The 26,644-nt window shown below is 47.4% G+C and overlaps 1 protein-coding gene across 1 annotated transcript in view; it reads right to left on the reverse strand.

Moving 5' to 3' along the window:
- Positions 1-24,421, reverse strand: part of LOC142258899 (uncharacterized) — a 91,240-nt gene extending 66,819 nt beyond the window's left edge. Inside the window, 5 exon segments of the mRNA XM_075331458.1 lie at positions 13,447-13,601; positions 15,037-15,215; positions 16,163-16,221; positions 23,535-23,611; positions 23,827-24,421. Coding sequence (XP_075187573.1) covers positions 13,447-13,601; positions 15,037-15,215; positions 16,163-16,221; positions 23,535-23,611; positions 23,827-24,329 — 973 coding nt within the window. The 5' untranslated portion in view covers positions 24,330-24,421.
- Between the last annotated feature and the right edge of the window lie 2,223 nt (positions 24,422-26,644).

Below are 26,644 nucleotides of genomic sequence, written 5' to 3' on the forward strand. Positions count from 1 at the left end.
CAAAACCCCAGCATAGGTATCATAAATGTTACTTACTCTTCACGAAGAGATAGTCCCCTGTTAGTTCTGGTCTCTTCTACACCCATAATTCAAACTGTAATAAAGGTTTGTGGGCAGAGATAAGAGAACCTGAGTAGTAAAGTTTGATGTTTGTATCAAATACAGACTTTATAAAAAAAAAAAAAAAAATCAGTGTTAGAATTCGGAGATCGGGTTCATTACGTATCCTAACCACTCGATCTAGCATCGGTGTGCTCGGGTACACGCGGTGCTCAGCACAGTGCGAGCCACTTGTAGTGTTTGAATGGATTTCATGGGGAGGGTTAAAACCATCATTATAGGATGTATTGTGTACAAGAAAAAACCTGCCTTCCCTCTCCCGGAAATGCTCTGTTTATGGCCAGTTGCATGCGGGCGGAGACCCGAACTGAACAATCAGTGACTTCCAATGGGGGTCAGGACAAGTTCGGTTCCCAAACTGAGCTTTATCTAAAGTCCGGCTGAAAAAGCCGAACCCGAACTTCAACGGGTCCACTCGATCTCTATTTGTGGGTAGCCCCATCAAAAAAAAAAAATAATCCCTTGGATATCAGACAGATAAAATCCTTTCTTTATTTTATTACAACAATTATCCTGTGTAAAGGGATAATTTTTATTATAACATAAAGGGCCCAATTTATTCGGGAGCCACTCCTGATTAATGAAGTGATGTATGCCTCTCCATGAATCTGGAGCATTTGACGAGTGGCATGTGCCTCCTTGTGCCATGCTAGAAATATTGCTCCCTTCAGGGACTGGAGTGAGATTTCTGGCATAGGGAACGACACAGCTTGTCATGAATTAAAGAAGTTGTCATGTCACGCCCCCGTCCCACCCAAACTCTGCCAATTTTGGAGTCAAAATGCCAAAAGCCACCAAATGCTGACACAACATTGCAAATTTTTGAGACTTTTCAGATCTTTTGTGACAATTTTTTGGGCATAAAATCTTTGATGGGGGCGTGGCCTGGCAATGGCTCTGAACAGACGTGACCACTGAATCCTCTGCTGCTCCCGGGGGGGATTTTGGCATGGAGAGATAAAGTCCCACAGCTTAAATTAATCACCAGTACATCTAAAGTCCCCTGCAGCCACCTGAGACCGGTTCCAGCGTAATCTGAGCAGTCACACCGGAGAAAACAAGCAGATCTAGCCGGAGGGAGTGCTTACCTGCAGGCCCCAAGATGGCTCCTGGAGTCCTGTGCTGTGCCTCTTCCTGAAGCTTTCTGCACGGAGAGACCCTGGGACACCTTCTCCCTGGAAGCCTTGGTTCCTGCGGCAGCTACTTAACTGTGGAGGAGGGAGCTTCAGAGTCCGGGTGTAAATAGAGGTGTTCCTGATCTGCGTCTACAGAGGTGTGGTGCCTTCTCCTGCAGGAGGGCAGATACAGGCAGCAGCGTGCAAGAGACCCTGGCTTGCTGGAGTTGCCTGAATGCTGAGGCCTGCAGCTACACAGGACAGCAGCTCTCACGTGATACAGGGGAGCTGACAGCTAAAGTGGTAAGCCAAAGGAATGGACACATCCTGGAATCCAGAGGCCTGGATGAGTGGGCACAGTGAGCTGTGACAGATCGGGATCTGTATGTCTTTGTCAAATATGCACAGTTGGTAAAGACAAAGGCACTTAAGATAAGTTGATTAGTTGACACTTGATTGCTGGATTCATAGCAGGCCCTGACTTTCACATTGTAATCTTCCTGTGCAGCAAGCTGGGAGGGTGTGAGTTAAATCTCAATAGCCTAAAGCTGGGTTCACACTAAACGACAGCGACAACGACGTCGCTGTTACGTCACCATTTTCGGTGACGTAACAGCGACCTTGTAAGTCGCTGTTATGATCGCTGCTTAGCTGTCAAACACAGCAGAAGCAGCGATCATAAGGTCGCTGTGCTACATGTTCAGAGAGCAGGGAGCCGCGCTTAGCGCTGGCTCCTTGCTCTCCTGCAGCACACACCGGGTTAATTAACCCGATGTGTGCTGCAGCTACATGTCACAGTTCAGAGAGCAGGGAGCCGCGCTTAGCGCTGGCTCCTTGCTCTCCTGCAGCACACATCGGGTTAATTAACCCGATGTGTGCTGCAGCTACATGTCACAGTTCAGAGAGCAGGGAGCCGCGCGCACTGCTTAGCGCTGGCTCCTTGCTCTCCTTGCTACAGTATACATCGGGTTAATTACCCGATGCATACTGCAGCCACATGTCACAGTGCAGGAGCCGGCACTGGCAGCAAGAGCGGAGGCTGGTAACCAGCGTAAACATCGGGTAACCAGGGAAAGGTCTTCCCTTGGTTACCCGATGTTTACGCTGGTTACAGCTTACCGCAGCTGCCAGTGCCGGCTCCTGATCGCTTCATTTCGTCGCTCTCTCGCTGTCACACACAGCGATGTGTGTGTCACAGCGGGAGAGTGACGACCAAAAAATGAAGCTGGACATTCAGCAACGACCGGCGACCTCACAGCAGGGGCCAGGTCGTTGCTGGATGTCACACACAGCGACAGCGACGGGACGTCGCTGCAACGTCACAGAAAATGGTGACGTAGCAGCGACGTCGTTGTCGTTGTCGCTGTGTGTGACACCAGCTTTAGGGTATGTGCGCACTAGGCGTTTTTTTCACGCTGCGTTTTTATGTGCGTTTGTCTAAAAAACGCACCCGCGGCTAAAAAAACGCGGCAAAAACGCATGCGTTTTTGCCGCGATTTGGTGCGTTTTTTGCTGCGTTTTTGCTCACTGCGTTTTTAATCAGTGCACAATGCCATTAAAGATTGTTGATGAAAAAAAAAAGAAAAAAAAGGTCTGATGTCATTTCCTTCTTCAAAATGTTCATTGTATGCAGGAGAGCAGACAGCTGCAGAACTAGTGTATGCAGGAGAGCAGACAGCAGCTGCAGAACTACAAGTCTCAGCATCCTCCATTCACTAGTGTATGCAGGAGAGCAGACAGCAGCTGCAGAAATACAAGTCTCCGCATCCTCCATTCACTAGTGTATAGAGGAGAGCAGACAGCAGCTGCAGAACTACAAGTCTCAGCATCCTCCATTCACTAGTGTATGCAGGAGAGCAGACAGCAGCTGCAGAACTACAAGTCTCAGCATCCTCCATTCACTAGTGTATGGAGGAGAGCAGACAGCAGCTGCAAAACTACAAGTCTCAGCATCCTCCATTCACTAGTGTATGCAGGAGAGCAGACAGCAGCTGCAGAACTACAAGTCTCAGCATCCTCCATTCACTAGTGTATGCAGGAGAGCAGACAGCAGCTGCAGAACTACAAGTCTCAGCATCCTCCATTCACTAGTGTATGGAGGAGAGCAGACAGCAGCTGCAAAACTACAAGTCTCAGCATCCTCCATTCACTAGTGTATGCAGGAGAGCAGACAGCAGCTGCAGAACTACAAGTCTCAGCATCCTCCATTCACTAGTGTATACAGGAGAGCAGACAGCAGCTGCAGAACTACAAGTCTCAGCATCCTCCATTCACTAGTGTATGCAGGAGAGCAGACAGCAGCTGCAGAACTACAAGGCTCAGCATCCTCCATTCACTAGTGTATGCAGGAGAGCAGACAGCAGCTGCAGAACTACAAGTCTCAGCATCCTCCATTCACTAGTGTATGCAGGAGAGCAGACAGCAGCTGCAGAACTACAAGGCTCAGCATCCTCCATCCAGGACTGTATGCAGTTTTTTGCCCAAAAAGAAAAAAAAAATCACGTGAGCTTCGCCATATTTTTGTATGCTAGCCGGGTACAGCAGGCAGGTACGGGCTGCCCCCAACCCCCAGCTGCCTATTTGTACTCGGCTGGGAACCAAAAATATAGAGAAGCCCTTTTTTTTTTAATTATTTCATGAAATAATTAAAAAAAAAATGACGTGGGCTTCGCCTAATTTTTGAGTCCAGCCGGGTACAACTAGGCAGCTGGGGATTGGAATCCACAGTGCAGGGTGCCCATGCTTTCTGGGCACCCCCACTGCGAATTGCAGTCCGCAGCCACCCCAGAAAATGGCGCTTTCATAGAAGCGCCATCTTCTGGCGCTGTATCCAACTCTTCCAGCTGCCCTGAAGCCGGGTGGCTAGCTAGGTAATAATGGAGTTAGGGCTAGCTGTATATTATCAGCTAGCCCTAAGCCCGAAATTCATGGTGTCACGCCAATATTAGACATGGCCACCATGAATTTCTAGTAATGATAAAAAAAAAAAAAACACAACACAGAGAAAAATATTTTTATTAGAAATAAAACACAACACAATTAGTGACTCCATCTTTATTGAAATAAACCCCCCTCCGCAGTAATCCTGGGTCAGGGTCCCGCGCCGTCCAATCAGGATCCAATATCATCTGATCGGTTTGCTGGAAGGCAGAGCGATCAGATGATGTCTCAGGATCAAGTGCCTGAATCCCATCACACATCAGCTGATTGTATAAAAGCCGGTTATACAATCAGCTGATGCATCAGTAGAAAAAAAAAAAAAAAAAAATAATACTCACTTATGTGCTGTGCTGATTACCGGCAGCTCCTGGAGCGATCGATTGGACAGGAGTCTGATCCTATACGATCGCTGCCGGAGCTGCCGGTAATCAGCTGATGAAGTCCCCTGACGGCAGGATCAGCTGATAGCCGGCCGGGCGCGAAAAAGCCGGCGACACCGCGATCAGCTGATGCGTCAGGTGACTGCATCAGGTGATCCACCGCCAGGTCCTGCAAGCAAGGTCCTGCCCCGGGGAGACTGCACACAGCCAGAGCGGCGGGACCGGGAGGAGATGGGAGCGGGCATGGCATCGGGACCCTGCAGACAGGTGAGTATATGACATTTTTTTTTTTCTACTGTTCACTTTGTTTTTCGCCGCTGCCTCCACCTCCTGCCTGTACATGGCGCCGCACGGAGCTGACATGCACAGGACGGGAGGTGGAAGCAGCGGTGACGGTACCGGGAAGATTCCTGCTTCTGTGTTTACCAACAGAAGGAATCCTCTTCCTGTACACGTCACTGTAGTACCCACCCCTTGCGTTTATAGCTGCGTTTTTAGTCATAGAAACGCGGCTATATGCGTGTTTCATTGCATTTTTAACATCTCATTGAATTCAATGAGTGAAAAACGCAGTGGAAAACGCAGAAATAATTGACATGCTGCGTTTTTGTGGTGACCACAAAAACGCAGCTAAAAAAAACGCTGTGTGAGGACAGCACTTCTGAAAACCCATTGACATTGCTGGGGAAGCAATGTCACTGCGTTTTCAGCACAAAAACGCGGTAAAAAACGCCGCTAAAAACGCGGCAAAAACGCCTAGTGCGCACAAGGCCTTAAGGTCCAGTCACACTAAGCAACTTACCAGCGATCCCAACAACGATAGGGATCGCTGGTAAGTTGCTAGGAGGTTGCTGGTGAGATGTCACACTGCGACGCTCCAGCGATCCCACCAGCAACCTGACCTGGCAGGGATCGCTGGAGCGTCGCTACACAAGTTGCTGGTGAGCTCACCAGCAACCAGTGACCAGCCCCCAGCGCCGCGTGGAAGATGCTGCGCTTGGTAACTAAGGTAAATATCGGGTAACCAACCCGATATTTACCTTGGTTACCACCGCACGGAGCTACACGTGCAGAGAGCAGGGAGCAGCGCACACTGAGCGCTGGCTCCCTGCTCTCCTAGTTACAGCACACATCGGGTTAATTACCCGATGTGTGCTGCAGCTAAATGTGCACAGAGCAGGGAGCAGCGCACAATGCTTAGCGCTGGCTCCTTGCTCTCCTAGTTACAGCACACATCGGGTTAATTAACCCGATGTGTGCTGCAGCTACATGTGCACAGAGCAGGAGCCGGCACTGACAGTGAGAGCGGCGGAGGCTGGTAACAAAGGTAAATATCGGGTAACCAAGGACAGGGCTTCTTGGTTACCCGATGTTTACATTGGTTACCAGCCTCCGCAGAAGCCGGCTCCTGCTGCCTGCACATTTAGTTGTTGCTGTCTCGCTGTCACACACAGCGATGTGTGCTTCACAGCGGGACAGCAACAACTAAAAAATGGCCCAGGACATTCAGCAACAACCAACGACCTCACAGCAGGGGCCAGGTTGTTGCTGGATGTCACACACAGCAACATCGCTAGCAACGTCACAAAAGTTGTTCGTTAGCAGCGATGTTGCTAGCGATGTTGCTTAGTGTGACGGGGCCTTTAAGGCCTAGTCACACTAAACAACTTACCAGCGATCCCAACAACTATACAACCTGATAGGGATCGCTGGTAAGTTGGTAGGAGGTCGCTGCTGAGATGTCACACTAAAGGTCCAGTCACACTAAGCAACTTACCAGCGATCCCAACAACGATAGGGATCGCTGGTAAGTTGCTAGGAGGTTGCTGGTGAGATGTCACACTGCGACGCTCCAGCGATCCCACCAGCAACCTGACCTGGCAGGGATCGCTGGAGCGTCGCTACACGAGTTGCTGGTGAGCTCACCAGTGACCAGCCCCCAGCGCCGCGTGGAAGATGCTGCGCTTGGTAACTAAGGTAAATATCGGGTAACCAACCTGATATCTACCTTGGTTACCAGCGCACGGAGCTACACGTGCAGAGAGCAGGGAGCAGCGCACACTGAGCGCTGGCTCCCTGCTCTCCTAGCTACAGCACACATCGGGTAAATTACACGGTGTACTGCAGCTACATCTGCACAGAGCAGGGAGCAGCGCACAATGCTTAGCGCTGGCTCCCTGCTCTCCTAGCTACAGCACACTTCGGGTTAATTAATCCGATGTGTCCTGCAGCTACATGTGCACAGAGCAGGAGCCGGCACTGACAGTGAGAGCGGCGGAGGCTGGTAACAAAGGTAAATATCGGGTAACCAAGGACAGGGCTTCTTGGATACCCGATGTTTACTGTGGTTACCAGCCTCCGCAGAAGCCGGCTCCTGCTGCCTGCACATTTAGTTGTTGCTGTCTCGCTGTCACACACAGCGATCTGTGCTTCACAGCGGGACAGCAACAACTAAAAAATGGCCCAGGACATTCAGCAACAACCAACGACCTCACAGCAGGGGCCAGGTTGTTGCTGGATGTCACACACAGCAACATCGCTAGCAACGTCACAAAAGTTGTTCGTTAGCAGCGATGTTGCTAGCGATGTTGCTTAGTGTGACGGGGCCTTAAGCGACGCTCCAGCGATCCCACCAGCAACCTGACCTGGCAGAGATCGCTGGAGCATCGCTACACGTGGAAGCATGCTGCACTTGGTAACTAAGGTAAATATCGGGTAACCAACCCGATATTTACCTTGGTTACCAGCGCACACCGCTTAGCGCTGGCTCCCTGCACACCTAGCCACAGTACACATCGGGTTAATTACCCGATGTGTACTCTGCTACGTGTGCAGGCAGCAGGAGCCGGCTTCTGCGGACGCTGGTAACCTGTCAGGGCCGGGAAGGCTGGTGGGCCCAGGAGGTGGATCCACTGGACCTTGCACCCCACCGGAGGGCAGGGTACACGGCAGCCGGAGCGCGGACGTGGCAGAGACAAGTATAAACAGGTCACCAGAGTCACAGAGTTCTTTAGGACAGTAATGTAATCAGGCACAGGTACCAAGGAGCAAGGACAAGAAGTCCACAGGACACGGTACCAGGGAACCTGAGCACCTAGCTCATAAGACTAGCTACAAGACACGTTGATCAGGCGCCGCCCACATGGAAAGGCAAGTCTTATATACCCAGCACAGCCTCATGTCATTTCCTGCTGCAGGTGTGCTGGGCCTATAAGACCAGGAGAGTGGGCGCGGCCCGGTCCTATACAGAACCATGAGGCCAAGACTCAGAGTCAGACTCCTGAGACCAGGAACAGGACTCAGGGGAGCAAGAGCGGGAGCGGCAGCCATGACTGGTGAACACATGGACTGGATCAGTGGCTAAGGAGCGGTGCTGGGACACGGGGAGCGTGACAGTACCCCCCCTCTATGCCCCCCCCTCCGTGCACAGAACCCCAGGGGCACCCCGGATCGAGTCACCGGACCAGGATCCAACACAAAGGCAGGGAAGGACCGCTGATCCCGTACCGCCTTCCTGGCCGCACGACGCCTAGCCGATCTACCAGCAGTGGCAACGGGGGCAACGGGAAGCGGGGGGAGACAGTCAGAAGCAGGACTGGAGTCCTGGACGACCGGATCGGGCGCCTCGGACCAGATACAGGACAATGTCTCTTCCTCGGTAGCCGGTGGCATCACAGTCTCAGTTGTCAGGGACGGTGGAACGTCGCTGGAGTGCGTCGCCTCCTCTGGTTCCGGTGGCACCACAGTCTCAATTGTCAGGGATGGTGGAACGTCGCTGGAGTGCGTCGTCTCCTCTGGTTCCGGTGGCACCACAGGTACAAGTGACAGGAGTTGTGGTACGGCACTGGACTGCGTCGTCACCTCTTCCTCTTCCTGCGGCATAACAGGTTCAGGTGACAGGGGCCGAGGAATGGGCTGTAGGCAGTGGTCATGACACAAGGGCCCCCAGCGAGTAATAGCGCCAGAGCGCCAACTAATGGCAGGGTCATGGAGTTGAAGCCAGGGCAGACCCAGCAGGAGCTCAGGAGCCATTCTTGGGATGACATAGAAGGCTATAGTCTCGGTATGCGAAGCGCCAACCCGGAGGGTTACGGGCTCGGTGGTATACCGGACGGGTTTGTAGAGCGGTATGCCGTCTACGGAGGCGAACCAGAGAGGCTTCTTCAGCGGAGTGACAGGGACCTGGTATTTGTCTACCGTGGCCTGGTGAATAAAGTTGCCTGTTGCCCCGGAATCGATGTGGGCCTCAGCTGAAAACTGGGTCCCCTCTGTCGTCACCCGTACAGTCTGTTTCACTGGAACCAAAGGGATTTCGGTGGCAAGGGTGGCGGTTCCCACCATCCCTTGGACCTGGGGTCTATCTGGTTTCTCCGGGCAAGAACGTAACATATGTGACCCGTCTCCGCAATAGAAGCACAGGCCCCGGGCAAGCCGTTCTGCACGGCGTTGCTTGGCCTGGGTCAGACGGTCCACCTGCATGGGTTCTGGCGATAAGTCACGGAAAGGCAGGGACGAGGGAACGGTAGGTCTCTGCGGGGGCAAGGCATGGCAAGGTGGTCGCTTCTCCCGGACTCTCTCTTTGGTACGCTCCTGAAAGCGGAGATCAATCCGGGCGGCCAGGGAAATCAAAGCGTCCAGGGTGTGAGGGACATCACGGCCGGCTAGTTCGTCTTTAATACGACCAGAGAGACCCTCCCAAAAGGCCGCTGTTAAGGCCTCATTGTTCCAGCCCAGCTCCGAAGCGAGCGTGTGGAACTGGATGGCGTATTGGCCGACTGTTTGGGTCCCTTGGCGTAGCCGGAGGAGCGTAGAGGTCACTGCGGTAGCTCGTCCGGGTTCGTCGAAGGTGCCCCTAAAGGCTCGCAGGAACTCCTGGATGTCGGTAATCATAGGATCCTCGTTTTCCCCACAGGGGGTTAATCCAGGCCAGGGCTTCGCCTTCCAGGTGTGACATCAGGAACGCCACTTTGGCCTGGTCTGAGGCAAACAAGTGCGGGAGCAACTGGAAGTGCAGGGAGCACTGGTTCAGGAAGCCTCGGCAGGACTTGGGATCCCCTGCATAGCGAGGCGGAGCAGCGAGGCGAAGTTGCGAGGTCGTGGAGGAAACTAGTTTGGACCTGGAGACTGGTTGCTGAGTGGACGAGACGGCAGTCTGCAGCGTATACAACCGGTGGTCCACGGACGTCATGAATTTCAGCATCCGGGTCAGGGTTTCACGCTGTTGTGCCAGCTCCTGGCGCAGCTCAGCCAGCTCTGATGTTTGCGCTCCAGCGGGATCCATGGACTGATCAATCTGTCAGGGCCGGGAAGGCTGGTGGGCCCAGGAGGTGGATCCACTGGACCTTGCACCCCACCGGAGGGCAGGGTACACGGCAGCCGGAGCGCGGACGTGGCAGAGACAAGTATAAACAGGTCACCAGAGTCACAGAGTTCTTTAGGACAGTAATGTAATCAGGCACAGGTACCAAGGAGCAAGGACAAGAAGTCCACAGGACACGGTACCAGAGAACCTGAGCACCTAGCTCATAAGACTAGCTACAAGACACGTTGATCAGGCGCTGCCCACATGGAAAGGCAAGTCTTATATACCCAGCACAGCCTCATGTCATTTCCTGCTGCAGGTGTGCTGGGCCTATAAGACCAGGAGAGTGGGCGCGGCCCGGTCCTATACAGAACCATGAGGCCAAGACTCAGAGTCAGACTCCTGAGACCAGGAACAGGACTCAGGGGAGCAAGAGCGGGAGCGGCAGCCATGACTGGTGAACACATGGACTGGATTAGTGGGTAAGGAGCGGTGCTGGGACACGGGGAGCATGACATAACCACGGTAAACATCGGGTAACCAAGAAGCCCTTCCCTTGGTTACCCGATATTTACCTTCGTTACCAGCGTCCGCTGCTCTCACACTGCCAGTGCCGGCTCCCTGTTCACTGCACACATAGCCACAGTACACATTGGGTTAATTACCCGATGTGTACTGCAGCTACATGTGCACAGAGCAAGAGCCGGCACTGACAGCTGAGAGCGGCGGATGCTGGTAACGAAGGTAAATATCGGGTAACCAAGGTAAGGGCTTCTTGGTTACCCGATGTTTACCGTGGTTACCAGCGTCCGCAGAAGCCGGCTCCTGCTGCCTGCACATTTAGTTGTTGCTCTGTCGCTGTCACACACAGCGATGTGTGCTTCACAGCGGGAGAGCAACAACTAAAAAATGGCCCAGGACATTCAGCAACAACCAACGACCTCACAGCAGGGGCCAGGTTGTTGCTGGATGTCACACTAAGCAACATTGCTAGCAAGTTGTGCATCAGCAGCGATGTTGCTAGCGATGTTGCTTAGTGTGACGGTACCTTTAAGCGGGCTTTACATGCTACGATATTGCTAGCAATTGTTAGCGATATCATACACAAAAGCACCCGCCCCCGTCATGCATCCAATATCGTGTTATCGCTGCCGCAGTGAACATTATTGCTACAGCAGCGTCACATGCACTTACCTGGTCGTCGTCGTCGCTGTGACTGCTGAACAGTCCCTCCCTCAAGGGGGAGGTGCGTTCAGCGTCACCGCGACGTCACTAAGCGGCTGGCCAATCAAAGCAGAGGGGCGGAGATGAGCGGGACGAACATCCCGCCCACCTCCTTCCTTCCTCATTGCGGGCGGGACGCATGTAAGGAGAGGTTCCTCGCTCCTGCAGTGTCACACACAGCGATGTGTGCTGCTGCAGTAACAAGGAACAACATCTATAAACAACAATTAACAATTTTTGGTTTTAGGACGACCTCTCCGTGGTGAACGATTTTCACCACTTTGGAGGACGTTTAAGGTCGCTGGTAAGTGTTACACGCTGCGATACTGTTAATGATACCGGATGTGCGTCACTAACGACGTGACCCCGACGATAAAACATTAACAATATCGTAGTGTGTAATCCTACACCCTGGCAGACAGGAAGACATAGCTGCACATTACTATCTTAACTCCATTACAGGCTTAGGCTAGGTTCACACTTCCGTTAAATTGTATCAGTCACAATCCGCTGCTCTGGTAAACAACGGAATCCGTTTAGCGGATTCCGTTGTTCCCATAGACTTGCATGAGCGGCGGATTGTGACTGATGATGCTGCGTTGCACTCTCCGACTGACTGATCAGTCGTGGAATGACTGACCGCGGGGCGGAAGGAACGCAGCCTGTAACGTTTTTTGAGCAGCGCAATCTGTAGGATTTCGCTGCGCATGCTCTCTCTGGCTCCCTGCACACATAACCAGGATACACATCGGGTTACTAAGCAATGAGCTTTGGTTAGTTACCCGATATTTACACTAGTTACGTGTGCAGGGAGCCAGCGCTAAGCGGTGCACGCTGGTAACCAGTGTAAATATCGGGTAACCAAGCAAAGTGCTTTGCTTTTAGTTACCCGATATTTACCATGGATACGTGTGCAGGGAGCCCGACACTTCCCCGCTCGGCTCCGCCCCCTCCCGCACTCCGCATGTATACACACACACACACACTCACACTCACCTGTCCCCAGCCCTGCAGTCCCGCAGCTCTGATGTCCTCAGCGCCACGGCCCCGCTCGGCTCCACCCACCTCGAACTCCGCCCCCTCGTGCTTCGCTCCCCGCACACAACGGAGTCCGACAATAAAAATTCTGTTCTTTGTCATCCATTGTACAACGCATCAGTCACATGCGTCAAGCAACGCATGTGACTGATGCAAAACAACGGAAATGTGAACCTAGCCTTACTGAGTCAGTTTCCTAATATCCTGTACAGCAATATAGTCTCAGAAACAGCTATGGTCAGGAAAAGCAGAAAACCATCTCATCACCATCTAACTCCTCGTCTACCTCCAGAGACGGTGATATTCAGAAGTTCCTGGTAGATAATACAGCCTCGCAACAATATCCTAATGAAATGGATATGTCTGCATTACCCCCCCCCAAAGATCAGAGGACACAGCAATGTGTAATCAAGATGCTGAGTGCTCGCCTCCCAACTGTGGCACTGCTTTGGGGTCCCACCTATCTACATCCCCCTTGGCATCTCAAGCTTCACCAGCACAAAATCCCATGATGGAAGAGATAAAAGACCTGTGGACTCAGATGGCTGAGATCTCCACCAAGCTGGATATGGAGGGATACATCTCTCGGTTGGAAAACATATGTAGAACAGAGATACAGGGCCTCAGAGATACGGTAACGCAGGTATCAGACAGAGTGACAGAGCTTGAAACCTCCGTGTCGGTTGTCAAGGAGAATTAGGCATCTCAACAAAAGCTGGTTAAACAACACTCCGAACAAATAACCTCCTTATTCGGCATAGTAAAGGACTTGGAAAATAGAAACTGACATAACAACATTCGCATTCGGGGACTGGCACTGGAGCGTCAGACCTGATCCCCACACTCCAAGGCCTTTTTAACACCCTTCTGGAGAGACCACAAGAGGAGGAAATAATATTTGATAGGGCCCACAGGGCTCTTAGACCCCGCTCTAACGATCCCAACAACCCCAGGCATGTCATTTGTCGGATCCACTACTATGACCTAAAAGAGGAGATTATGCGACAAGCCCGCAACAAAGGCCCGCTGGACTTTGACGGAGCACAGATCCACTTTCTAGCGGACTTATCAAGGGCGACCTTGCTGAAGCGAAGATTGCTGAGACCACTCCTGGACGTCCTGAGGGAGACTAATATCCCATATACGTGGGGATTCCCCTTCCAGCTTCAGGTTCGCAATCAGCAGAGTTTCTTCTGCCTTAGGAACCCCCAGGGCCTGCGAGCCTTCCTGGAAGATCTGAATCTCCCTGAGGTTACCATTTCGGACTGGCCTATAAAGCCATTTGCTTCCACAGGTCCGAATGTAGCTCGCAGATGTCCGGCTTTACCACAGCGGAAGAGACGCCAACCCCCGGTCCGATCACGTATAACCGAGCAATGAGTGACTTTATGAGACCCTGAACATACACCATCAGGTTCTGGTGTGACCGGAGTCACTTGATCCCGGATTGGTGCTCTGGATTTAGCTGCTTTGTGAAGTTTGCTAAAAAAAAAAAATCACATGACACATATCTGATTTCTGCGAGAGGTGGGCAAGGGACTGCCATTTTCCAAATATGTTATGTTTGGTGCTTGGGGAACTGCACTTTAGAACAGAAAGGCGGCGGCATATCCGGTATCTTTGAGTAGTTAAAGTTACATGCATCTAGGTATTGCCTGTCTTTTCCCCAAGTATCATAAGTTGGTATGATGTAGTATTTAATACTTAACATTAACTGGTCACAGGATTGATCTTGTTACTGATCATCCTTAACCAGTGATGCTTGTTTATTGGCTACATATTTGTTATATGGACTGCTCTTCCTGTTGAGACCCTCCGGGAGCTTTATGATGTTGCCTTGTAAGACACACCCCACTTAGGGCGACTTGTTTTATACACAAGTCCTTTTTCCTGAAGGGAGGAATGTTCCCTTTGCGCCTCGCTAAGGAACTCTCCCTGTGAAGGTTCTCGACCTAGGAGCGAGAACTTGGCCTAGCTTTGTTTATAGGCTTTAACCTTTTTCTGTTTACTTCTTTCTTTTCTGTCTCTTCCCCCTCTTTTTTTTTTTATATTCCCCCTCTCCTGGGGTGCCACAACCCTAACCGTTTGTAGTCCTCTTGCCCTTGGTCTCTCTCGCTGTGGGCACTAAAGATGGCCTCCATAAAAGTAGCATCTTTCAATGTCCGGGGTTTCAACATCCCACAAAAGCGCTCCCAGATTCTTTATGGGATGCACAAGATGGGAGTTCAAATACTTTTTCTAAAAGAAACTCATTTCAAAACTGGCCACTTTCTGGAGATCAAGAACAGGTACTATCCTACCTCGATTCATGCATCAAACCCTAATTCCAAATCCAAAGGAGTCAGTATCGCAATTCACAAAAATTTTCAGGGCACGGTGCTGGACACGGAGATAGATATAAATGATCGATTTTTGCTGCTGAAACTCTCAATTTTAAATCAAATCTATACTTTAGCTAACATTTATCTCCCAAATAAGGGTCAAACTGAAGCTGGACAGCGTTACCTGAGGAGGCTGGAGGGATTGAAACAGAGTCTGCTGATTATCGGAGGTGATCTGAACATGGTCATGGACAGGTTATCTGACTCATCCACTGGTAAGTCATCTGTGACCCCAAAACAGATTGCTTCTTTCAAAAAATCACTTTTTCAAGAGAGGGTAGTAGATATTTGGCGCATACTACACCCCAAAGATAGAGCCTACACACACTTCTCCGCAGTACACAATTCCTATAGCAGGATCGACTACTTTATGATAGACCACCGGTTGTTAAGTTGGGCTCCGTCCGCCTCGATCGGGCTGATGACCTGGTCGGATCATGCCCCTATTTTTCTTACCTTTCCGCCCCCAAACGCTTTTACCCGTATCTGGCAGTGGCGTTTGAACTCCAATTTATTAGCTGATAATATTGCATTACAAACAGTTGAGACCACAATTGCGGATTTCCTCTGCAATAATCAGGCGGATAAGACCCCGATGCCAATCCAATGGGAAGCTCTTAAATGCGTTATCAGAGGGACTCTTATAAGGGAGGGTTCCAGAATGGAAAAAGAGAAAGCTCTCCAAAATGACCGGCTCCTCCACCAAATTCACAAACTAGAGCAAAAACACAAACAAAATGCAACTCCCGAAATTCTCATTAATCTTAACAAACAGAGGGAAGATCTTGAACTTTTGCTTGATCAGGTCTACTTGCACCAAAGAGAAAGGATAAAACAATTCTTTTACGAATTTTCAGATAAATGTGGGGGGTCCCTATCCAAAAGCATACATCCTAGGCTACTAAACACTTTTATCCCTAAAATTCAATCGGGAACAAATGAGTTAAGCGGGCTTTACACGCTGCGACATCGCTAATGCGGAGTCGTTGGGGTCACGGAATTTGTGACGCACATCCGGCCGCATTAGCAATGACGTTGCGTGTGACACCGATAAGCGATTTTGCATCGTTGCAAAAACGTGCAAAATCGCTAATCGGCGACATGGGGGTCCATTCTTAAAAATCGTTACTGCAGCAGTAACGAAGTTGTCCCTCGTTCCTGTGGCAGCACACATCGCTGCGTGTGACGCCGCAGGAACGAGGAAGCTTCCCTTACCTGCCTCCCGGCCGCTATGAGGAAGGAAGGAGGTGGGCAGGATGTTACGTCCCGCTCAGCTCCGCCCCTCCGCTGCTATTGGGCGGCGGTTCAGTGACGCTTCAGCGACGTCGATGTGACGCCGCACGGACCGCCCCCTTAGAAAGGAGGCGGTTCGCCCGTCACAGCGACGTCGCCGGACAGGTAAGTATGTGTGACGGCTGTTGTGCGGCACGGGCAGCGATTTACCAGTGTCGCGCAACAGATGGGGGCGGGTACCCACACTAGCGATATCGGGACCGATATCGCAGTGTGTAAAGTAGCCTTTAGTACATGACCCTCAGCAGATTTCAAATGCTTTCAAAGAATATTACGAGACTTTATACAATATCGATGGGCAACAAGCTAATACTCCCTCCTTGCGACACCAGGCAAAGATTGATAAATACATACAAGACACGGCCTTACCTGTTCTCGCTGATGATATCTCCTCTTCTGTTGGGCAAGTTTTCTCAGAAGAGGAAGTTCTTCAAATTATAAAAGATGCCCCAAATAACAAAAGTCCAGGACCCAACGGATATACAGTCATATGAAAAAGTTTGGGCACCCCTATTAATATTAACCTTTTTTCTTTATAACAATTTAGGTTTTTGCAACAGCTATTTCAGTTTCATATATCTAATAACTAATGGACTGAGTAATATTTCTGGATTGAAATGAGGTTTATTGTACTAACAGAAAACGTGCAATCCACATTTAAACAAAATTTGACCGGTGCAAAAGTATGGGCACCCTTATCAATTTCTTGATTTGAACACTCCTAACTACTTTTTACTGACTTACTAAAGCACTAAATTGGTTTTGTAACCTCATTGAGCTTTGAACTTCATAGGCAGGTGTATCCAATCATAAGAAAAGGTATTTAAGGTGGCCACTTGCAAGTAGTTCTCCTATTTGAATCTCCTATGAAGAGTGGCATCATGGGCTCCTCAAAACAACTCTCAAATGATCTGAAAACAAAGATTATTCAACATAGTTGTTCAGGGGAAGGATACAAAAAGTTGTCTCAGAGATTTAAACTGTCAGTTTCCACTGTGAGGAACATAGTAAGGAAATGGAAGAACACAGGTACAGTTCTTGTTAAGTCCAGAAGTGGCAAGCCAAGAAAAATATCAGAAATGCAGAGAAGAAGAATGGTGAGAACAGTCAAGGACAATCCACAGACCACCTCCAAAGACCTGCAGCTTCATCTTGCTGCAGATGGTGTCAATGTGCATCGGTCAACAATACAGTGCACATTGCACAAGGAGAAGCTGTATGGGAGAGTGAGGCGAAAGAAGCCGTTTCTGCAAGCAAGCCACAAACAGAGTCGCCTGAGGTATGCAAAAGCACATTTGGACAAGCCAGTTACATTTTGGAAGAAGGTCCTGTGGACTAATGAAACAAAGATTGAGTGGTTTGGTCATACAAAAAGGCGTTATGCATGGAGGCAAAAAAACACGGCATTCCAAGAAAAGCACTTGCTACCCACAGTAAAATTTGGTGGAGGTTCCATCATGCTTTGGGGCTGTGTGGCCAATGCGGGCACCGGGAATCTTGTTAAAGTTGAGGGTCGCATGGATTCAACTCAGTATCAGCAGATTCTTGACAATAATGTGCAAGATTCAGTGACGAAGTTGAAGTTACACAGGGGATGGATATTTCAGCAAGACAATGATCCAAAACACCGCTCCAAATCTACTCAGGCATTCATGCAGAGGAACAATTACAATGTTCTGGAAAGGCCATCCCAGTCCCCAGACCTGAATATCATTGAACATCTGTGGGATGATTTGAAGCGGGCTGTCCATGCTCGGCGACCATCAAACTTAACTGAACTGGAAGTGTTTTGTAAAAAGGAATGGTCAAATATACCTTCATCCAGGAACCAGGAACTCATTAAAAGCTACAGGAAGCGACTATAGGCTGTTATTTTTGCAAAAAGAGGATCTACAAAATATTAATGTCACTTTTATGTTGAGGTGCCCATACTTTTGCACCGGTCAAATTTTGTTTAAATGCGGATTGCACATTTTCTGTTAGTACAATAAACCTCATTTCAATCCAGAAATATTACTGAGTCCATCAGTTATTAGATATATGAAACTGAAATAGCTGTTGCAAAAACCCAAATTGTTATAAAGAAAAAAGGTTAACATTAATAGGGGTGCCCAAACTTTTTCATATGACTGTATGGCCAAATTTTACAAAATATTTGCGTCCCAACTCGTACCCTTCCTGACCAAGGTTTTTAATGCAATCTCAGTATCTAACCCTTTCCCCAAACAATCACTCGAAGCACACATTACAGTAATTCCAAAAGCAGGAAAGACTCAGAACGTTGTCAAAGCTACTGACCAATTTCGCTAATCAATCTGTAAGTTTTTTCCAAGCTTATCGCCACAAGACTCGCTCTTCTTCTGCCTCGACTGGTATGTAACGATCAAGTTGGGTTTGTCCCGCAAAGAGAAGCGAGCGATAACACTCTAAAAACTATGCTTCTTATATCACATGCGCATAAAATACAAGAGGGTGTTTTCATCTTATCGGTCGATGCAGAAAAGGCCTTTGATAGAGTCAGCTGGCCTTTCCTCAAAAGTGCCCTTCACAAAAATAACTTGAACCCCGACCTAAGAAGCAAAATCCTAGCACTCTATCAAAACCCCTCGGCTAAAATACGTTGCAACGGAAATTATTCAGACCCATTTAACATAAAGAACAGCACTAGACAGGGATGTCCACTCTCCCCTCTACTATACGCCATTGTGATGGAACACCTTACCGTAGCGTTAAGGCAAAACCCCAATATTCATGGTATTCAGGTCGGAAATAGCATGCATAAGCTTGCACTTTATGCCGACGACTTACATATATCACAGATCCTGAGCCTTCTCTTCCATCCATACTTAAACAATTTGATATGTATAGCATAGTCAGTAACTTCAAGGTAAACCTTGCAAAATCTGAAATTTTGAATATCAATATTCCTGAGGAAAGGCGGCGACATGTACAAAGCTCCTTCCCGTTCAAATGGTGCCTTTCATCACTAAAGTAGTTAGGGATTAATCTTTCGTCGGATTTGACCCAGATATACTCCCAAAACCATAAACCATTATTAAATCGTATCATAGCAGATCTCAAGGTCTTCGACAGGGTCAGATTATCATGGTTCAGACGAATCAACGTCCTGAAAATAGACATTTTACCAAAGCTACTTTATCTATTTCAAGCGGTGCCAGTCATCCTTCCTAGCACATTTTTCAAACTTCTAAACAAAGCATGTAATCGGTTTATTTGGAGAACGAGCAAACCGTGATTGGCGAACAGATTTCTGACCAGACCCAAAAGTAGAGGAGGAACGGGGTTACCAAACTTCCACCTGTACTATATCGCCACTGTTTTGGCTAGGGTGGTAGATTGGTTCCACAGATCGGACCAGAAGGGATGGGTGGCTGTAGAGTCCTCTTTGTCCGATTTGAGTCTATCATCCTTGCCATGGATCCCAAGAAACACGTGCCCGGCTAGAGATTCTATCTCCTTTTAGACAAGGGATCTCCTTCGGGTATGGAATAAAGCAGTAGCTAAATATAAGCTCTCCGACAAACTTGGACCGATGACACCTTTATTTGATAACCCTGCCTTTCCTCCAGCAGTGGGAGTTGATAATTTCTAATCTGGTCCCGTAACTCCAAAACGAGACTTCAGCAGACCCTCGTTGGCCCTCTAGCTGTCCCCTTTTTCCAAGAGTTGATAACGTTATGTCCGGATTGCCCTGTTCCATGGTTCTCCTACCTACAATTTAGATCCTTTCTTTCATCTTTACTGTCGATCGCCAGAATCAGAGTTCCGCATTCTGCCTTTGAGAAACTACTAATCCAAACCTCGACTCCTGAACACACGATTTCCCAAATTTACAATATCCTCATATCTATACCTGATCTTAAAGATTTGTGGTTTGTCAGGGAATGGGAAAAAGAGTTGAATGTTTCCTTTCCACAGCGCGAATGGGAGAAGGCCTTCTTATGTGCACATAAACTCACCATGGCTTGTAAACTTCAGGAAAGGAACTACAAAATTCTCACTAGGTGGTATAGGTGCCCTGCCGATCTACGGAGGTTCTATCCCACCCCATCAGACAATTGCTGGAGATGTGAGGCAGCCAAGGGTACTATGTTGCACATATGGTGGGAATGCCCTTCGATTCACCAACTATGGGGTAAGGTCTTCAAGATCTTTAGTCATATCTCAGGTGAGCGACCTCCTATTTCTCCTCAAACTGCCCTTTTGTCGATGCTCCCAGGGTCTTTTAAGACTATCAAAAGGTGTCTACTTAAACATTCTCTTTCTGCCACCAAGTCTATTATCCCCAGGCGTTGGAGATCTAGGGAATCCCCAACTATAGCGGACTGGTCTCTGGAGATGGATTAGATCTGTAGAATGGAAAGATTATCGGCTCACAGTGAGTCTGAATCTGAACAGTTTTTCCACACGTGGCAGGATTGGATTATGTTTAGAGAGTCCTCTGATTTCTCAATGGTCCTCGGAAGTGACATTCCATTTATGGTCCAATAATACATGGCACCATCCTCGCCCCTCCCCCTCCCCTTTTTGTTTTGTTTTTCTTCTCTCTTCTTTTCTTTGTCCTTCCATCTCTCTTCTCTCTCCTTTCTCTATAATTCTTACTACAACTTACTCAGCTTCAGACGCACCCTAAAGACGCATCTTTTTAGGGCGGCCTATCACACTCCCTAATCACATTCAATTCACAGAGTCCCTCTACAACTTCTCACAACATAACTCCACATCAAACTCCATGGCACCCAAAGGCCTCTCAAGGCTCTGGCCCACTGGTCCAGGAAACCATTCTCTAGCCCCCATTTCCGTGAAATGGCTGGATTGTCATTGTAAATAAACACTTGTACCTTGTCCCTCCCCCCATCTCATTGTAGATTGTAAGCTCTCACGAGCAGGGTTGTGTGTTTTTTTTTCCCTCTAAATATTGTATTTTCCATAACTGTTACTTGCTTGTATATGATCCTCTTGAATTGTAAAGCGCTGCGGAATATGTTGGCGCTATAGAAATAAAGATTATTATTATTATTACTACACTACTGTGATTTTAGATTTACAATAAAAAACAGTTTCTGCATACGGTAGCAAATACTAGGATTGTTATGTTCACATTATATGAGACACTTTTGTTCCTATGTTCGCCCTTGAGTTTAGTTCTGCTAGATACTTAAAGACACGTGTTGTCGAGCTTGGGCGGTCTATTTTGAGTGATTTACTGTCTATATTGTAATGGTGCAATTGCACTTACTTTCTATGTATCCTGTCTCGTTGATACACTTCAATAAAAGATTTTTGAAAAAAAAACAAACCTTTGATGATTTGTGCCCAGAGCGTCTTAACAACTTCCACATATCTAGGATGCAGTGTGATTCAATTCTCCCCTCACTATTTTTGTGTGAAATGCCTACAGCTCTGCCTCAACTCCAGAGGTTCTGAGGCAAAATCATCACATCTAGACAATAGAGAAAGACAGGCATGAAAAATATATATTTTACAAGCATTTATTAACAAAACAACAAGTTTTGAAATGCAATTATATACAATGTGATATACTTAAGAGTTCCTATCTCCAATCTGGGGCTGCGCTTTTTATTAAATAAAGCAGTGGGAAACCTGAGATTAGTGAATTATCTAAATATAATCCAGTATCAAAACTATTCAAAAATATTCCTAAAGGCTGTCAAAAGGGCTAACAGTGTGCCAGCTAAAAAAGAAAAGAAAATTAATATTCACTGCTCCCCACACCATAATCCCGCCCACCTCTAGGCAATGAAGCCAGCACCAACCAGGAGGTGGGCAGTATTATTAGCATGAGGAGCAGTGAATATTCATTCTCTTTAATATTGGGTACACATGATCACCCAGCCGCCGGCTTACTGCTGGGACTGGGCGATCACTTGTGTCTAATATTAGAGAATGAATATTCACTGCTCCCCAAGCCAAAAATCCTGGGTGTGGGGAGCAGTGAATATTCCGGTAGCTGATGTCCACATGTAACTGGGGGCGCATGGCAGTAATGTCATGCGCTGCGCCGCTTACATGCTAAAGTCACTTACCAGCATCAGAAGAGAACACCTTGCATTGGGAGAGCGGAGGGATGGTGAGTATAATCATTTATTTTCTTATGTGTGCAGCATGATGAGGAAATATATACAAGAATGGGCCCACAAGGATGGGGACATATATACTAGGACAAGGGACATATATATCAGGATGGGGATCATATATACCAGGATGGGATAAAGATGAGCAACATATATACAAGGATGAAAGACATACCGTATTTTCGCTTTATAAGACGCATCTGATTATAAGACGCACCCCCAAATTTGGTGACGGAATAGAGAATTTTTTAATAAATGGGGTCCGTCTTATAATGCCAGTGTCCGTCTAACAAATCATATAGGGTATATGTCATAGCCCCCCATCCTAAAATTAGCCCCCTTAATCTGGATATGGCCACCTTATATTGAATATAGCCCCCTTGTGCTGGCACATGTCCCCCAGTGATGCCACAGGTCCCCTATGGCTGGCACATGGCCCCTATGGCTGGCACACGGCCCCCTGTGGCTTCCACACGGCCCATTATTGCTGCACACGGCCCCCTGTGGCTTGCACATGGCCCACTATTGCTGCACACGGCTCCCTGTGGCTGGCACACAGCCCATTATTGCTGCACACGGCCCCCTGTGGCTGGCACACGGCCCACTATTGCTGCACACGGCCCCCTGTGGCTGGCACACAACACCCTGTGTTAGATATCACCCCCAGGCTGCTGCTTTTAGTAAAATAAAACACTCTTTCCTTACCTTCTCAGCGCTGCCCCTCCTCGTGTCTCCCTCCGTGCTTGTGAGCTCCGGCTTCCTCCACTTCCTGGTTCTCGGCGCCGGTCATGTAATCGGCACAGCAGAGTGATATCATCTCTGCGTGCCTGATCACAGACAGCAGCAGAGACACCGGGAGATCAGCGCTGGAGGAGGTGAGTAAAGATTTTTTTATTTTACTATGTGCAGCAGTATAGGGGCCATATCTAACACAGTGGAGGCATGTGACATCAAAGGCGAGCACAGTCACATATAATATGCGCCGCTCCCCCAGCCCATCGCCACAGTGCGGTTTCATCACCATGGTGATGGACAGCAGCTGTGCATATTATATGAGCGGGAGCAGGAGATCAAAGGCTCCCTCCCGCAGCTTCACCAGCTCCCAGAACCGCTCCAGAGCGGACCCTGCAGTATATATATATATATATATATATATATATATATATATATATATATATATATATATATATATATATATATATATATATATATATATATATATATATATATATACACACACACACACACACATATACACACAACCCCCCCCCCGTATATTCGGATTATAAGACGCACCCCCTACTTTCCCCCAAAACGTGGGGGAACAAAAGTGCGTCTTATAAAGCGAAAAATACTGTATATACGAGTATGGGAGACACATATACCTGGAAGAGGCCCAGTATTGGGTACATTAGTACAGAATTGGGGGATTTTATCCCCGTAAGAGTGTCATCAGCAGATCCTACCCATAACAGTGCTTCATGACCACATTTTTTGCGATAATTTTTTCCCTATATTCCTCCTTCAAAACCTAGGTGTGTCTTATGATCCAAAAACATACAATAATTTCTAAAAAGAAAGAAAATTGTTCTTTCCCTCACAAATTCTTACTTCAAGAGCTGTACCTGTTTTTAGGATAAAACTCTTTGAATTATGGTACATTATGATGGCATCTCCCGTGTGACTCATCTGACAACAGGACCTAATTAATGATAAAAAGATTTGGCAAATTCTGAAAGCAAAAATGGCTGCTCCGCTCTGTTGGTTTTCTGATGTCGGCAAGACTTCATTTACTAGTTAAAGATTTCAATTATTCACAACATGAAAAGATTCCTTCCCTGTGCGGCTTCTTCATATGTTTAACAAGATCTGATTTCTGAGAATTATATTTTCCACATTCAGCAGATAATAATGGTTCATTTTGTGTGATTTTGTTGATGGTAAACGAGACCTGATTTCCAATTAAAACATTTCCCACACTCTGAACATGAAAATGGCTTCTCACCTGTGTGAGATCTTTGATGTTGAACAAGTTTTGATTTCTGACTAAAACATTTCCCACACTCTGAACATGAAAAATGCTTCTCCCCTCTATGAGATCTTTGATGCCTAACAAAAGCTGTTTTTTGAATAAAACATTTCCCACATTCTAAACATGAAAATGGCTTCTCCCCTGTGTGAAGTTTTCCATGGTCAGCAAGACTTGATTTCCTAGTAAAACATTTACCACATTCCAAGCATGAAAATGGCTTCTCCCCTGTGTGAATTTTCTTATGCATAACAAGATTTGATTTCTGAATAAAACATTTCCCACATTCTGAACATGAAAATGGCTTCTCCCCTGTGTGAATTCTTTGATGCCTAATAAGTTCTGATTTCCGAATAAAACATTTCTCACATTCTGAACATGAAAATGGCATCTCCTCTGTGTGATATTTTTGATGGTTAGCAAGGGTTTTTTTCTGAGTAAAACATTTTCCACATTCTGGGCATGAAAATGGCTTCTTCCCTGGGTGAGTTTTTTGATGGATATTAAGACGTGATTTCCTGGTAAAACATTTCTCACATTTTGAACATGAAAATGGTTTCTCCCTTGTAGGAGCCGTTTCATGTTCCACATCCCTTCTGTAACTTTGATTTTGCTTACAATTCTGTGATAAATTGGAATTTTGGACTTGTTTGAAAAGATCTGATGATAAAGCTTTCCGAGGAAGGACTGGAGGTATATCTGGGACAACAGCATGCTCTTCATATGTATCATGTGTGATACTTTCATCATTTGTTATAAATTCTGAAGATATTAGATTTCCATCTGAACTCCCAATACAGTTATCTGCTGAAAATAAACACAATGTTATTATTTTTAATGATATTATCTTGAAAGTACATTTATTTTTTTAAACCATAACATCAGAAATTAAATTAGAAAAAAATGTATTCTGAATCTGTTTTCTAATTTCAACATCTAAGAGTTACATCTTCGTTAATTCGGATCTCCCATTCCTAGCACCAATTCTCTGGAATGTGCTACAGTAAATAATCTGATTGATTGTCACAATGTGAGTGCAGGATAATGAGGGATAGGGGGCTGCCATAGTGTCCTTCACGCTAGGGGATCCTAAACTATTCCTAACCTCCCAATTACCCCTGAAGATGGAGATGCCTGAGTCCTGTGCCTTACTATTTGCCTGACCAAATGTAATCTGTTATCCCCCCAGGGAAGGAAGGGGCAGGAATATGATGGAAACACAGATTTAGGGTGCGACCGCACTTTGCTTTTTACCTGCTTTTTTGCTGCTTTTTCAACTGCAGCGTTTAATGCCAAAATGGTTGTGTTCTGCTTTTCAAGCAAAGTCTATGGGAATTTGGTTTGCTAGACCGCACTATGCAGTTCAAAAAGGTGCCTTTTTGTTGCAGAACTTTGGTCAAAAACTCAGCTTTGCAGTGCAAAACCCAAATGGCAAAAACAATTGACATGTCAATTGTTTTTGCCATTTGGGTTTTGCACTGCAAAGCTGAGTTTTTGACCAAAGTTCTGCAACAAAAAGGCTGCAGTTTGAACTGCATAGTGCGGTCTAGCAAACCAAATTCCCATAGACTTTGCTTGAAAAGCAGAACACAACCATTTTGGCATTAAACCCTGCAGTTGAAAAAGCAGCAAAAAAGCAGGTAAAAAGCAGGTAAAAAGCAAAGTGCGTGCTTGCCCTAAGACAGACACAACACATTGCAAACTCACAGAAACAAACAGTGAGAGACTAAGGAGAAAAGCAAGAGCAGAAAGGCAGCAACAAGAGTTAACACCACAACAGCTCACAGCAATAATACACAACAACCACCCATAAGTCTGGATCACAACACCTCACCAGACCAGTATAGGTAACCTATAGCTTGCATTAATGAAATAGTCCAGCCAGCATATACAGAAGGGGAGCAAACAATACTTTCTCCTCTACAGCATGTGATCAAAGACATTAACAAGCAGCCCAGCAGAGAATAACTCTTGCTAGCCTGCCCAAGCCTGTGTTTCGACACCTGCGTCTCCCTGCGCTGCTCACAGACATCAGAGAAGTTAACATGCAGAGTACCAGAATCTATAATTTCCACAGATCCTGACGCCGTCATGACAGTTGGCAAAACCTGAAAACATCTCCTTGTAACATTGATCCACAACATAGACAATTTCAAAGAGATTTTTTGTCAAAAACAAAAATAAAATAGTTAGGGACAGATGCCGGATATTTAATGGGCTTGTCCGGTACTATAACGTTGATGACCCATCCTTAGGCTTTGTAACCAAAGCAGGTAGCAGGGTCTTGCAGTCTGTGCAGATAAAGATTAGGGTTTCAATTCAAGACCGGCGATGGGCACTGAAAAATTACATCAGGCACAGGAGTGAGATTTCTGGCATAGTGAATGCTGCAGTTGGTTATGAATTAGAGAAGCGGTGGCATCACACCCTTCTTCTGGCCAAGCTCTGCCCATTTAAGCAAAGCTGGTTAAAATGTCAAAGCTGGTTTGTGATGTCAAAAAGGTCCTTAAGCAGTCCTATAATTGGTAAATTGCCCAGTTTACTCTCCCTTTCACCTAATGCCAGTCCTGCATGCCAGCCTCTCTTCTGTTCAGTTCTTTTAGACTCCTGCAATTAAGGCTGCTTTCACACATCCGGCTGTAGAAGTGCGGCACAATCCGGCGCTCTGCTGAAAAAAACAGAACAGTTTTTTTTGCTGCCAGTTTC

Source organism: Anomaloglossus baeobatrachus, assembly GCF_048569485.1.
Source record: "Anomaloglossus baeobatrachus isolate aAnoBae1 chromosome 5 unlocalized genomic scaffold, aAnoBae1.hap1 SUPER_5_unloc_17, whole genome shotgun sequence".
NCBI classification, from domain to species: Eukaryota; Metazoa; Chordata; class Amphibia; order Anura; family Aromobatidae; genus Anomaloglossus; species Anomaloglossus baeobatrachus.